Source organism: Eleutherodactylus coqui, chromosome 3 (genome assembly GCF_035609145.1).
Source record: "Eleutherodactylus coqui strain aEleCoq1 chromosome 3, aEleCoq1.hap1, whole genome shotgun sequence".
NCBI classification, from domain to species: Eukaryota; Metazoa; Chordata; class Amphibia; order Anura; family Eleutherodactylidae; genus Eleutherodactylus; species Eleutherodactylus coqui.
This window is the reverse complement of record NC_089839.1, coordinates 53732317-53746934: the sequence shown is the minus strand read 5'-3', so window position 1 is coordinate 53746934 and position 14618 is coordinate 53732317. Positions and strand designations below refer to the sequence as shown.

Here is a 14618-nt window from a genome sequence, read left to right as displayed (position 1 = left end):
TGGATAAACTGACAGCAGTCACCAGGACCTGCGATGATGTCACATCATGTGATCACTGGTGTGGGTGGAGTCAGGAATCAAATGACATGGGGTGATCACTGTATCAGGAGTCTGGTGATGTGTGGAATAGCAGAGCTGTGTGTGTGTATGATTTGTGTGAATTAGGATGTAGCAGAGCTATGTGTGTCATGTGCTGTGTGTGATGTGTGGGGTCAGGATGGATGTACAATGTAGTAGGGCTGTGTGTGTGATGTGTTGGATCAGCATACATGTAGTAGAGCTGTGTGAGTGATGTGCTGTGTGTGTGTAATGTGTGGGGTCAGAATGGATGTACTAGAGCTATGTGATGTGTGGGGATCATAATGGATGTACCATATAGCACAGCTGTGTGATGCATTGCGCCACCAGAAACACTGGTACTAAAATTTCCTAATAATTACTAGTATTCTCCAAAGGAGGACACTGAATTAGCAGAAGGAAACGTTGTGAAAAATGCTGCCGGCTTTGCCTTATGTTGCTAATACCTGTTGATCGAACACTGGTGATAGTCAACTGTGTTGTATTCTGTTTTGTTCATTAAATGTTTTGGAGCAAGAAAGTGGACTCTGTACTATATGTTTGCATCCTATTACGAGCCCCCTGTATGTCCCGTATGTGGGGATCGCCTACGATCGAGCCGTCAGCAGGGCTCATTCGCTCCTTTATCCTTCAGGCCCTTTGGAACTGCACAATCGAGGCTGCCCCCAGCTGTGTGTTGTCCCACCATACCACTCATTCCTGTACTCACTTTCATCAGGACAGTGCCTGAAATCCCAAACTGGTCCCGTTCAATCTAAGATTGTTGGGAGACATGCCTCCTACAGCTATTGATACATTGTAATGGTATGGGCTCATAAGGCACGTTCAGTGCATTTCCTTGCTAACAGAAAAATGCATTGGAAACGCCACATTTGAACATACAGATGTAGCAAAGTTTATCCCAATACTGATAACTTTCGGCAACAAATTGTCATTTCTGAACACAACAAATCCATTGAAAAGGCAAGTAAAAGTTTTGTGATGCAGCTTATTTTCCATATTGTCATGCTAAACTTTGCTACATCTGTACCCTTAAAAAGCATCAGCAGTAGTGATATAAATAATCATTGATGCATCTGACTACCAGCAAAGAGAAATCTAGAAAGGGAGGAACTGAGACAAAGTTTATTAGAAGGTTGCTGACATTGCGTTAACCAAGGACAAGGTTGTACTTAGATATTAGTCTCATATTACGGCTCCCTTCAGTATGTATTGGTGATCATACGGTAGGTTTCAACAGTTTTCTCACTCTTGTCTTTGCAGGTAAAGGTGATGTATTTGGAGACATATTCTGGAAAGAGACCACCCTGGCTCCATCTTGTGCCAATGTTAGAGCTCTGACCTACTGTGATCTTCACGTAATAAAGAGAGATGCCTTACAGAAAGTCTTGGAGTTCTACTCTGCCTTTTCTCACTCATTTTCCCGAAACCTTATTCTTACCTATAATCTGCGTAAAAGGGTGAGTGCAACTCTAAATTATATTCTCTGTGGAGTTCCTTAACATATCACAGCGCCACTCTTAGACTGACTCTGGTATCACAGCTCAGCCCCATCAATCCTGAATGGTGCAATCTAAAAAGCAATGCAAAAAAAAGTTTCTCCTGCCTTTGCTTGTATAAAATGTGTTTGCTCATCTACAGAGATGACAAAGAGCATGGCCATCGCAGTGCCAGCCATGCCCATGAATGGTTATTTAATGGATACCGGGCATGTTTACCATGTAAGGAATTATGGAGGATAATCTTTATTAACTTAGAGTGGTTGTCCCAAGATTCTAACTTATCCCTTACCCACAGGATAGGGAACAGGTGTCTAGTGGGGGTCCAATGGCAGAGACACTCAACCATAGTGAGAAATGAAGCAGCGGTCAAACATATCAAAGGGGGGCATGGTTTAACGCTATTTAATGACAGTATGATGTTATTTTCTTTGTAATGGTATTGTATGTTTGAGAGGGAGTGGAAATGGACGAATTCGGATATTCGGACTAATGAAGGTCTCGGTTTCTTCATGTTAGCAACAGACTTGGTTTGGCGTCATTTGGAACCAGGTTCTCAATACAGGTGGTTGTGTACCTGGGTACTTGTCTGTGAAAGCCTCTTATGTTTCTTAATTGATCCACTTCACAATATAGCCTTCCACAATAAATCTTTTCCGTCGTAGAAGAACAACACCGGTTCTTCTACAACACCAGAACATCTGTCTTTGTTGTCTGTAGCAACCAATCATAGGGCAGCTTTCACTTTTTGAAAAGGAAATGGCTACAACCATCTCCAAAGAGTGTTGTGCCGCGATCGGGGGCGGGCTACTTTTCCATGGCCCTTTACATTGTGTCTCTTTATGGTATTAATTTTTGGATACTTTATGCAGCTACTATTTTGGACCCCTGAGTGATGGGGTGTAACTAGCATATAGCGCTCAATGATAAAAGTAAGTTTTATGGGTAATAGACACATTGCCTATTTCTAGAAGAAAAAGTGCTGTATCGCCGTGCCGTCGGTTTGAAGTGCCAAACGCTGATGCCAGATTCCCTTCAAAGGCTTTTGATTTTTAGATGTTGTTTTTATTTATTTTTTCATCTTTTATGTTTGGACTACTATGTGAGCTTTAATATACTGGATATAGAAAAAAAATCCCAAGTAACGGTTTCTTTCGTACCATAACTATGACTCATCGGTTTATATGGGAATTGTCTGAAACAAAACCTTCTGTTCGTTGTTTTAAAGGTGATATTTTTCTTCCGTGTTATTTTTAGACAGCAAAGTGAAAAAAATGTCATTTCTGTCACTAATAGGATGTCAAGAGAGCAATTCTAAGAGTTTGCTTGGGGTTAGGGAATGAGTCAGCGGGCTCTTTGTGATTTTTTTGCCTTGAAACCTGAGTGCACCAAGAGAATATTTGGGATTGGAGCTTTGCAAATTCTATGGGATGATGGGAGGAAATGGTCACAGGTTGTAGCGGAGTTCAAAGTTGCCTGTCGATCTAGAGCGGGTCAGAGTGTTTCTGTTATTACTGACATTATTACTGAAATTACCAAGAGGCTGACGATTCAGTGCCAGATAAATGTGGTAGATCCTGTAATATATCCTGATTTACACCATAAAAAGCAATAAAACTAAAAGAATAATAATAATAATACAGCTTTTTCCAGATGTTTTTAGCATAATATATTTAATCACCCCATAGGGTCTTTTGCATGGGGCAATTAATCATTGGAACGAGCGAATGAGTGAAGTAGTTTCAAACGATGCCCGTTTGCCAGCGCAGATTATAGTTTACATTTTTTTTGGCATTTCATTTCATCATAGCTCATTCAGTCCATCGTTGGTCTATCAGGAAAGTCTGGAAATGGTTTGCAAATAACTGAATGATCGCTTTTTACGTGGAATGTCCGACAAACAATATTTTATGCCTGCAAAAAATGAACGATGGATGATCATTCATCATTCAATCGTTCACAATATTTCACCGAACAAGTTTTGTTCATTTTCAAACACTTCAATGATGATTTGGTAAGTAGGACCTATTTAGCAGAGTCTACAGCGTCACTTTAGTTTTTTTTCGTAGTAGCAGCTTTCTGATGTGGTGCCGCAGTACAGAAAATGGCCTGCAGAGGGCTGTAAACAGGCATTCAGGCTGCAGAAATTAGAGAAAACACATGTGGGTGTGGCAGGAAGTAGGATAAAAGTGTCAGTTCCTGCCACACTCAGAGGAAAGTTGGCTGAGAGCCAGTGTGAGAGGCAGCGAGAGGATCCACATCAGGAACTAGGAGCCTGAGGTCCAGCACAGACCAGTCGGGGCGCAACCCAAGTCTGACAGAAGAGGGCATCCCTAGACTCGCCAGGTGAGGGGTGGTGGGTTATGAACCCTGAGCATTGTATGTTTACACATATTTGCTGTGATATGGAATAAATGCTGGTGGAAACCAGAAGTTAAAGAAATCCAAGTCTCTGGAGCCTTTATGCACATGGTGTCCATTCCTGCTTAAAGGCAAAGATGACGATCCGATAGGCAAGTAACCTCAACTTGTCACACTGACCACTGCCATGCCATAACTGGGAGGCCCTTAGATATTCTGCATTGGGACCCTGGAGGTTAAAGCTTTTGTATTAATAATAAAATCCTCAAAGTGTTGAGTTTTCATCGCGGCCACATTTGGCCACAAAGCTGACACTCTTTTAAAGTGACCCCCTGGTCCCACGGAAACAATTTGTCCAGGGACCACAGAGAGGGGATATATTACATAGTGCCATCCTTTCTTCTCGTTCTACTTAACCACCTTTGGGTGAACAATCCCAATTTTGTTGGCCTCTCTAAATATTCCAGTCCTCCCCCTCCTTTTAGTAATTTAGTTGCCCTTCTTTAAACCCTCTCAAGCACTGCAATGTCTTTCTTGAGCACCGCTGTCCAGAACTGTACACAATATTTCATATGAGGCCTGTGTTACTTTGTATGGTTGCTTTAAATTATCATTGGCTTCTATAATCTTCTAAGTTCCAATTTCCAAATCATGTATCCATTACGGGGATGTTAAAATGCAGCATGTTATAGGCGTGTGAAACAGACCTAAGCTTGAATTTTCAGGAACTGATCATGCACCAATTTCCTAATCTAGTACCCTATATCCTACAGTATTCAGTGACTCCAAAGCCCCCCCCCCCTTTAGTTGCAGTATATTATTGTCTGTCTTTTTTACCCCAAAAAAGTAACATTCAAATGCTAAAAGGAAAAAACGTCACTTTCTGCAATCTGTGTGCCTGGCACCTCTGTCTTCCAGGAGCTTAGTGTAGTCTAATTATATATCTCACCTTCAGGGCAACCATATATAGCTGGACAGCTCTAGAGCGCGGTGCCCGGTGAATATATGTCTGATACAAGCCACTGCAAGAAAGACAGTTATGTGTTTCATCGCAGGGGAAAGATTCTTTCTCTGCTTTCCATCAGGCTGCAGATGTCAGACATATTGAAATAAAATACATTATTTATGCCTAACCTGCCGCATACCCAGGTTTTATGACATTACAACGCACAATGGGACTTGAAAACTGCTCACCAGGTCTGGATTTTACACGTAAGGCTATATGAAGCATAAAATAGCACAATCTGCCCATAGTCATTGTAGAATAGCATTGCTCATTCGGTTTTATCTGATTCAGAACACCCTTATGTTGGAACTCTAAGTAATTTCCCATCTTTCCTAGACGCTTGAATGGCATTTGCTTACGGATATGACCACTGGCTTATGGTCAGGGGTTGCAATGGCGACTGGGCCCCCAGTATGGAGGAGCCCAGAGGCTACCCTCTGCCATATACAAATGTACATACAGTGCATTACCGGCTGGTTGCACTGCCGGGCGCATGATTGCTTCGGTGAGGCCGACAGTGTGAGCCGCTTAAGAAGCCACCCAAAGCACAGGAGGAGGGGAGGAGGGGAGAAAGAGGAGGTAGGCAGACAATGCATGGAACAGAGTAAGATGATGTCATCAACCTGCTGCTCCTGCTGACACACTGTACAGCGTCTGCCTGCCCTGCTGCTCTCTTCACACAGAGAAGTGGTCCGGCCGGGGTATCTATCTATCTATCTATCTATCTATCTATCTATCTATCTATCTATCTATCTATCTCAGTATAATATGAAAATGAATAAAATAAATCTTGTTATTTGTATAGCACCAACTTATTACCCCACACCAAGCTGGGTACTCATTTCAAAAAACGCAGCTCAAAATCGTGGCATTTTTACCACAATTTCAAGCGGCATTCTTGAACGCATGGTACAGCGTTTGACAGTGCTTTTTAATGCACCCCATCATTGTGATGGGTAAGGAGGCATGTTAAAAAACTCAAAAAAAGAACAGACAGCTCTCGAAAATCACAGTGTAAGAAACACTGCGTTCAAGTGCAGGTCTATTAAAATCAATTGGAGCGTTGTACCACGGTTAGCACGGCACTTGGGACGCTGCGCTAATAGCGGTAAAAAGCAGTGTGTGTGTGAGAGTGGCCTAAGGGGCTACAAACAAATTTTCATGTAGTGCAGGAAATGAGTTTTGTTTGGAAAGATTACTCCAAGGGGTTAGATCATGTATGTAAATTCGTTTTGCAGCTGTATTCAGCACGATTTAGGTATGGGTACGGGAGAGGGGTGCAGAACTTTTGCACCCAGGCCCCTGAGCCTTTAGGTACGCCCCTAGATATGACCAACAATACTATATATTTCTCTATCCTCTTTCAGTGACCATTGTGCCTTCTTTGTTGGCTAATATTTTAGTCCAAAAATCTAATTCCAACTTCTCCAAGACTACAGAGTAATAGAAAAGATAAGACAACTCTTGCTGATGCTGTTTCACGATTCCACAAAACTACGAGAATCATCAGTTAGTGGGATGGTGGTACACCAAAAAATTTTTTCAAGAACAGCACAGCGCATTTTTGACCACCATCTTGCCACCCAATATTTTTCATCCAGGGAAACTTGAAGCAACACCAACAAGAGTTGTTTTATCTTTTCCATTGGACTGTATAAAATAGTGAAAATCGCATTGAAGAATCGGACAGATTTTCAGAAGTGAAAAAAGACATTTGTGTGCATACAGCATCAGCCCATAAATGGCTTTAAAGCAACCAATTAAAGGGTCCCTCTGGGAAACAACTGATATACTTAGTTATGTACAGTGTAGGGACTGAGTGGGCTGAGTGTAACGGATTAAATCATGGAACCCAAAGGGAGCATAACTATGATGCTCCGCCCCCTCACGCCCTTCAATAGGTATTACAGAGCATATCCGTTTTGCAAGGTGTGCTCCTTTAAAGAGTTCTATTTAGGTAATCAGTGTTGTATATTCTCTTACTTATTGTTTCTAAAATAATACATCCTCATCAAATTTCTGCTGGAGTAGATGCAATTGTAAAGGGCCTCCGACAAGATTTAATCTGCATGACTTTTCACAAAAGATATAAAATAACATGCTGAACATATTTGTAAATGTGTAAATAAAACCCCCTCCACGTGCTTCACGCTCCATCGTAGTGAAATGTCAATAAATGTCAGACGAGAGCATTAGCTGAAAGCACTTTGGAGTGAGGTCTTTGAAGAATGACATTGCCTGAGTGACGGATCGCTCGTGTCTCCTCTCTATTACGTTGATCACTTACCTGTGACAGCCATGATGACGTGTGACCTTCAGACACAGCAGGGCCCTTCGTATCCCTCTGAACTGCGCATCAGTTGCTATTTAAAGGGAAATGTACATTGTATAGTAGTGTTATGGCCTACATGGGTTTCCTATATTGTTACGCATAAAAAACCAAAATATTAAAGGGGTTGTGCCAAGCAGATGGATGTGGATCTGCCTTGCTATACACCGGTTTGGCTTTGGGCTATCTGAGGTGGCAGCTAGGGAACCCCGGCTTTGATGCTTGACCCTTCTAGTAGGATACAGACTTTGCTACGGGGTACCCAAGCCGTTACACATGCAGATAGTCCCAGTTATATGGCTGGTAATGCTGCACTGGCCAAGGCGCGGTACCTGAAGGAGTGAACAGGAGCAAAATAGAAAGAAAGGCTTGAGTCAGGGCTGGCAGCATGAGGTCCAGGATGAAGGTCTGGGCAGGCAGCAGGCAATAGCAAAGTCTAGAATATAGAGTCGAGGTCAAGAGCACAAAAGTCATAATGGTCAATAATAAGGGAAGGTTCAGAACCAAAACAAACACAAACACAAATGACAGGAGGAGGGGACCAATTGCTTAGGCATCCACCCTAGGTGTGGATGCCTAATATAGGAAGTGCAAAAACAGGATTGGAAGGAGATGAGTTATGGGATTGCACACTGGCCCTTTAAGCAACTAGGCATGGAGCGTACAAAAGCCCTATGGACAGAATTCAGGGAGACAGTAGAGGAAAGAGCAGAAGCATGGTGGTTGCTCCTAATGTTTGCAGAAGCAGGTGAGCCAAGATGAAAGCATGTCATGACCGATTGCATGAGATTGGAAAACATGTCTGCTGCCATGGCACGCTGACCACGACATGGAAGCATGTCTGGGTTGACGTCACAACCTGTGTGACCACAGCATCATTTTGGCATTGAGCGCCGACATGTTCACATCTCTGGCCTATTCTGGGACCTGATTAGTTTCTATGGGAGTCATTTTCCAATCCAGACAATCGGCCTTTATTGTTGTGTATAACATTCTGTTTCTTCCTTTGTATGGTGGAGGTTTTCACATTGTCTTAAAAAAAATTGAACAGAAAATGAACTAAAAGTTATATGTCCCCCAAAATAATACCAATAAGATCTACAGGTTGCCGCACAAAAAAACTAGCCCCCACACAGCCGCAACAGAAACATCTAAAAAAGTTGGCGACAAAACAATTCTTTTGAAACAGTATTTTTTTAAGTAGTACTACATATAAAAAGACTATACAAATTTAGTATTGCCATAATCGTACTGATTCACGGAATAAAGATATCATTTTATTTGTACTGCACCATGAACGCTGTAAAAACAACCACCACCTCTCCCAAAATGGTGCAATTACATTTTTTTCCATGTTGCCCCACTTAGAAATTTTTAAATGCCAGAAATAGACAGAAAATTGGCTAAAATGGAGACCAAAACGTGTAGCATTAGTCTCTATTTCAGAAATTAAAGCCTATGGAGCTGTCTAGGGTTCTGTTCAAATGTTGATTTCGGTATGTCAGACGTAACCCTTGAATGGGAACCCTGGATGGGTGCTCGAATGAGATATGAGTGTAGCCTGGAAGTACCTTTACATGTCCGACAACCGCTACAGACTATTATTCCTGTGCTTTTACACAGAATTGATAGTCATTCAGAGTCATTCAGCATGTATGCAAGTACTTGGATAAAAATGGAGTAATTAACCAGAGCCAGCATGGGTTTGTAACAAACAAGTCATGCCAGACGAATCTAATTTCCTTCTATGACAGAATCACCGACTGGGTTGATCAAGGAAATGCGGTAGATATAGTATTTCCTGACTTTAGTAAAGCATTTGACAAAGTATTTCATAGCATTAGAGTTGAGCGAACGTACTCTGCCGAGCTTGATGCTCATTAGAGTATTAGTGTACTTGATAGTGCTCATTACTTGAACGAGCATCACGCCTTGTTCGACCCCGCCCCAGGTTTTGGCTCCTCCCCGTTAGGACGTGCCTGTTTTGGCCCCTCCCCGTCGCAACGCAGCACGCGCATCAATGGCAAATTTTTTGGCTGGCAGAGAGAGAGAGAGAGAACAAACCAAGAAAAAAAAAGCCCAGGACCCAGCGTCCCACATACAAAAATGCTTGAGTCTCCCATTGTAGTCAATGGGGTTCGTTACTCGAGTAGAGCTCTCGAATTTTACGAAAAGCTCGACTCAAATAACGCGGACCTGAGCATTTGGGTGCTCGCTCATCTCTACATAGCATACTTATTGAAAAAATGACCAAATATGGGATTGACAAGGCAACTGTTAGGTAAATTCATAACTGGCTGAGTGATCGTACTCAAAGAGTGGTCATAAATGGCTGCACATCCAAGTGGAAGAATGTATTAAGTGGGGTACCACAAGGCTCAGTCCTAGACCCAGTGTTGTTTAACATTTTTATAAATGACCTGGAGGAGGGAATTGATGATAAACTGATCAAATTTGCCGACGACACAAAGCTAGGAGAGATAGCTAGCACTAGGGAAGAGAGAGTACTCGAAAAGATCTAGCAAAGCTTGAACAGTGGGCGGCGACTAACAGAATGGTATTTAACAGGGAGAAATGCAAAGTCCTATATCTGTACAAGAAAAGTAAGAAAGCACATACAGAATGGGAAAAATTGGGCTAAGCAGCAGCACACGTGAAAAAGACTTGGCTATACTAATAGATCATAGACTGAACATGAGTCAACAATGTGATGCAGCAGCCAAAAAGGCAAACACAATTCTGGGATGTATTAAGAGAAACATAGAGTCCAGATCACAAGAGGTAATTATCCCCCTCTACTCTTCCTTAGTCAGACCTCATCTGGAATACTGTGTCCAATTCTGGGCACCCCACTTTAAAAAAGACATAGACAAACTGGAGCAAGTTCAGAGAAGAGTTACCAAGATGGTGAGTGGTCTGCAAATCATGTCCTATGAGGAACAGTTAAAGGATCTTGGAATATTTAGCTTGCAAAAAAGAAGGCTGAGAGGAGACTTAATAGCTGTCTACAAATATCTGAAGGGCTGTCACAGAGCAGAGGGATCAGCCCTATTCTCATTTGCACAATGAAAGACTAGAAGCAATGGGATGAAACTGAAAGGGAGGAGACACAGATTAGATATTAGAAAAAACTTTCTGGCAGTGAGGGTGATCAATGAGTGGAACAGGTTACCACAGGAGGTGGTGAGTTCTCCTTCAATAGAAGTGTTCAAACAAAGGCTGGACAAATATCTATCTGGGATGATTTAGTGAATTCTGCACTGAGCAGGGGTTTGGACCCGATGACCCTGGAGGTCCTTTCAACTCTACCATTCTATGATTCTATGAATGGAGGCAAAACGAGCCAGAAAATTGCTTACGGCCAACCGCCCCCATTCACTGCAAACAGTCATCCATGGATGAACAACTCCTGTTTTCATGAGCCTATAATCACTTGCTTTTTAAGTGAGCTAAATAACAAGTGACACCAAGTCACTTGGTGTTTAGCTGTCGGCAGCTTGTACACGGAACGACTATCGCCCGAATTCGCTGTTTCCAGCGACGATTCAGGCAATAATCACCCCAGCTAAAGTTACCTTAAGCTACATCAGACAAATGGTAGCTCAAACGTGACCTTTGGTGTAGTCATTGCTCCAAATTAACTTTGCACTAATTGTCATGCATGATTCGCTTTGCATAACTAAAGCTCTTAAAAGGACTAATTAGAAAACTGTGGCCGCTTTGTATCCAAAACAGCGCCACACTTGTCCAAGGGTAATGTGTAATATTGCACCTTAGTTCCATTCATTTCAATCAAAGCTAAATTGCAATATGAGACACAACTTGTGTACAGTTGAGGGGCTCTTTTGGAAGAAAACAGCCATGTTTTTCTAATAACGGACAACCTCCTTAACGACGACCTTCTATGAATTCTATTAGGACATGAGATAATGTCACCCAGCAGAATTACTGCTGCATTTGCAGATGCAGCAAGAGCTCTGACTCCATGGAAGACGCCGCTAATATGTGGATACTGTAGTTGAGAGATGTCAGCACTTATTGGCATCTAAAAACCCTTTGATTGATTTTCATACTTTGGCTAAAATAAGTATGACCTTTCCAGACAAGGGAACAAAGAGAGCAAACATGAATTTAATCTGGTGCTCATACCAATGTACCGCTGCTCAGTGAGCTGTGATGTATGTGTTGTACTTACAATAAATGCATATTTATTTCTAGTCTCATAAATTGCTTCCTTATGCACTCTCTATAAAAAATAACTCGTAAAAAGCAGATAACTATACTTGCTGTATACCCAGTAGCACATAATATTACAGCCACTTTACTAGAAAGGGAGCACAATGTAGAGGAGACATGTAACACAACAGCGGTGGACCCCCTGTGTTACCACCAAATTTCGCTTTGTCTTACTAAGGATTTAATGGTTTTTACCCTTTAACCCTTTTTTAACAGATCTGGTAGTGTGGTACCAAAGGGACAGGCAGAGATGTCATCCATATCACAGGCTGAGCTCAGGAGTGGTGGAGTTCATGAAGTTTGCAATCAGGCAAATCATAGTCAAAGAACAGGTTGAGGTCAGGACAGGCAGAATTCAGGAAAGCTGAGTACAGAGGCATAGGTTAAAATCACGTACACAACCCAGGAGCCTTTATTGCTCACTTTCAGGTGCCTGGGAAGACTGTTGGTACAAGTGCAGTTGATCACCAGGAATGCAGCTGCTGATGTACACACACAATGAGCCATGATGACTCCAAATTTGTGTATGTGATGTCAGTGCAAGTTTGGGGTTTTTGACAACTTGGACACATAACCATTACGTGGATTAGCAGAGTGAGGCATCTTTTTATTGGTAAGTATATTACAAAAATGTTAGTGGCCACTGTAATAGTTCAGTTAATACCATATATGAGTCTCGGACGACCCTTTTAAGCACCGCCCACTTTTTATGCCCCACCCCTCCATCATTCCCTAGCCAAAAATGGAGCAGATTAGCAGGAGATTAACCTTTGCATTGTATGTAAGATTTCTAGAAAACTGTTCTTTTCAAGAACCTGCAGACTGACAAACCATGTGGGCATTTCTATGTTTAGTGTTCCTTTAACCTATTTAAGACCAAGTGCCATATATACAGCCATTGGACCTGGGCTTTAATCCCAACCAATAGTAAAAATACATTGCAAGATTAAAGCAGGTGGGGTTCTCAGCTGTCAGAGATAGACGAGGACCTAGAGGTGAAGACAGAAGCAGTTGTTAACAGCTTATGTCTTCTCCTTTACAGGCTACATGCACACTAGGTAGAGAATACAGGAAGCAGCAATGCCATTTCCTCTATTCAACCTGGCATTTATGTGTTTGCTAGGTGCCTCATAGCATGGCAGAGCTGCAGAGATATATCAGACCCTGATCAGCTCTGCCAGTAGTGACTAATGCTATTGTAATTGGGGCTCCTATGAATGCAGCTCTTACGGATGCACCAGTAACAGTCAAAGTGGGAAATTTGAAAAAGAAAATTAGTGTGAATGTCCCCCAGAGTTCTAATATGACATCATGGAGGACATAGATGCCAAAAAAATAGATTATTAAATAAGCAAAAATAAATTACAGAATGTAAAAGATAGATAGATATGAGATAGATATGAGATAGATATGAGATAGATATGAGATAGATGAGAGATAGATAGAGAGATAGATATGAGATAGATAGATAGATATGACATGGATAGATATATGAGAGATAGATATGAGATAGATAGATATGAGAGATGTAAGAGATAGATAGATAGATATGAGAGATAGATAGATAGATATGACATAGATAGATATGAGATAGATATGACATGGATAGATAGATATAGCAATTCCCACCGACAGCACTAAGTATACCCTAATCAGGGTCAGACCACCCAAATGCAAAAGCCAGATAGAAACCAAAAAAATCAGAAAGGTTCCAGATAATTGTCCACAGAAAATATGATGAGCTGGCAGTATAAGTGGATGAAAACGTTGCGTCTACATGTAACGGGGTAATAAAAACAAGTTTTGTACTTTTCTACATCCGCTTATGCTGCCAGTTCATCATATTTTCTATGGATAGATAGATATGAGATAGATATGAGAGATAGATAGATGGATAAATATGACATAGATATGAGATAGATAGATAGATAGATAGATAGATAGATAGATAGATAGATAGATAGATAGATAGATAGATAGATAGATATGACATGGATAGATATAGATATGAGATAGATATGAGAGATAGATAGATATGACATGGGTAGATAGATATGATATAGATATGAGAGAGAGAGAGATATGAGAGATAGATAGCTAGATAGATAGATAGATATGACATGAATAGATAGATATGAGATAGATATGATAGATAGATAGATAAATAGATAGATATGAGAGAGAGATAGATAGATATGACATAGATATGAGATATGAGATAGATATGAGAGATAGATAGATAGATAGATAGATATGAGATAGATAGATAGATATGACAAGGATGGATAGATAGATAGATAGATAGATAGATAGATAGATAGATAGATAGATATGACATTGAGAGATAGATAGATAGATAGATAGATAGATAGATAGATATGACATGGATAGATAGATATGAGAGAGAGATAGATATTAGAGAGAGAGAGATATGAGATAGATAGATGGATAGATAGATATGAGATAGATATGAGAGATAGATAGATATGAGATAGAGAGATAGATAGATAGATATGACATGGATGGATAGATAGATAGATAGATAGATAGATAGATAGATAGATATGAGATAGATAGATATGACAAGGATGGATAGATAGATAGATAGATATGACATTGAGAGATAGATAGATATGACATGGATAGATAGATATGAGAGAGAGATAGATATTAGAGAGAGAGATATGAGATAGATAGATAGATGGATAGATAGATATGAGATAGATATGAGAGATAGATAGATATGAGATAGAGAGATAGATAGATAGATAGATATGACATGGATGGATAGATAGATAGATAGATAGATATGGCAAGGATAGATAGATAGATATGACATGGATAGATAGATATGAGATAGATATGACAAGGATAGATAGATAGATAGATATGACATAGATATGAGATAAATAGATAGATATGAGATAGATATGACAGATAGATAGATAGATAGATATGAGATAGAGAGATATGAGAGATAGATAGATAGATATGACATGGATGGATAGATAGATGGATGGATAGATAGATAGATAGATATGACAAGGATAGATAGATATGAGATAGATATGAGAGATAGATAGATAGATAGATAGATAGATAGATAGAT

At 40.6% G+C, this 14618-nt stretch overlaps 1 protein-coding gene across 1 annotated transcript in view; it reads left to right on the top strand.

The window, feature by feature from the left end:
• The window catches only part of KCNH1 (potassium voltage-gated channel subfamily H member 1), a 348715-nt gene that overhangs the window by 257370 nt on the left and 76727 nt on the right, over window positions 1-14618 (top strand). The window contains exon 10 of the mRNA XM_066594506.1: window positions 1342-1538. Coding sequence (XP_066450603.1) covers window positions 1342-1538 — 197 coding nt within the window. The remainder of the gene's footprint in view (window positions 1-1341; window positions 1539-14618) is intronic.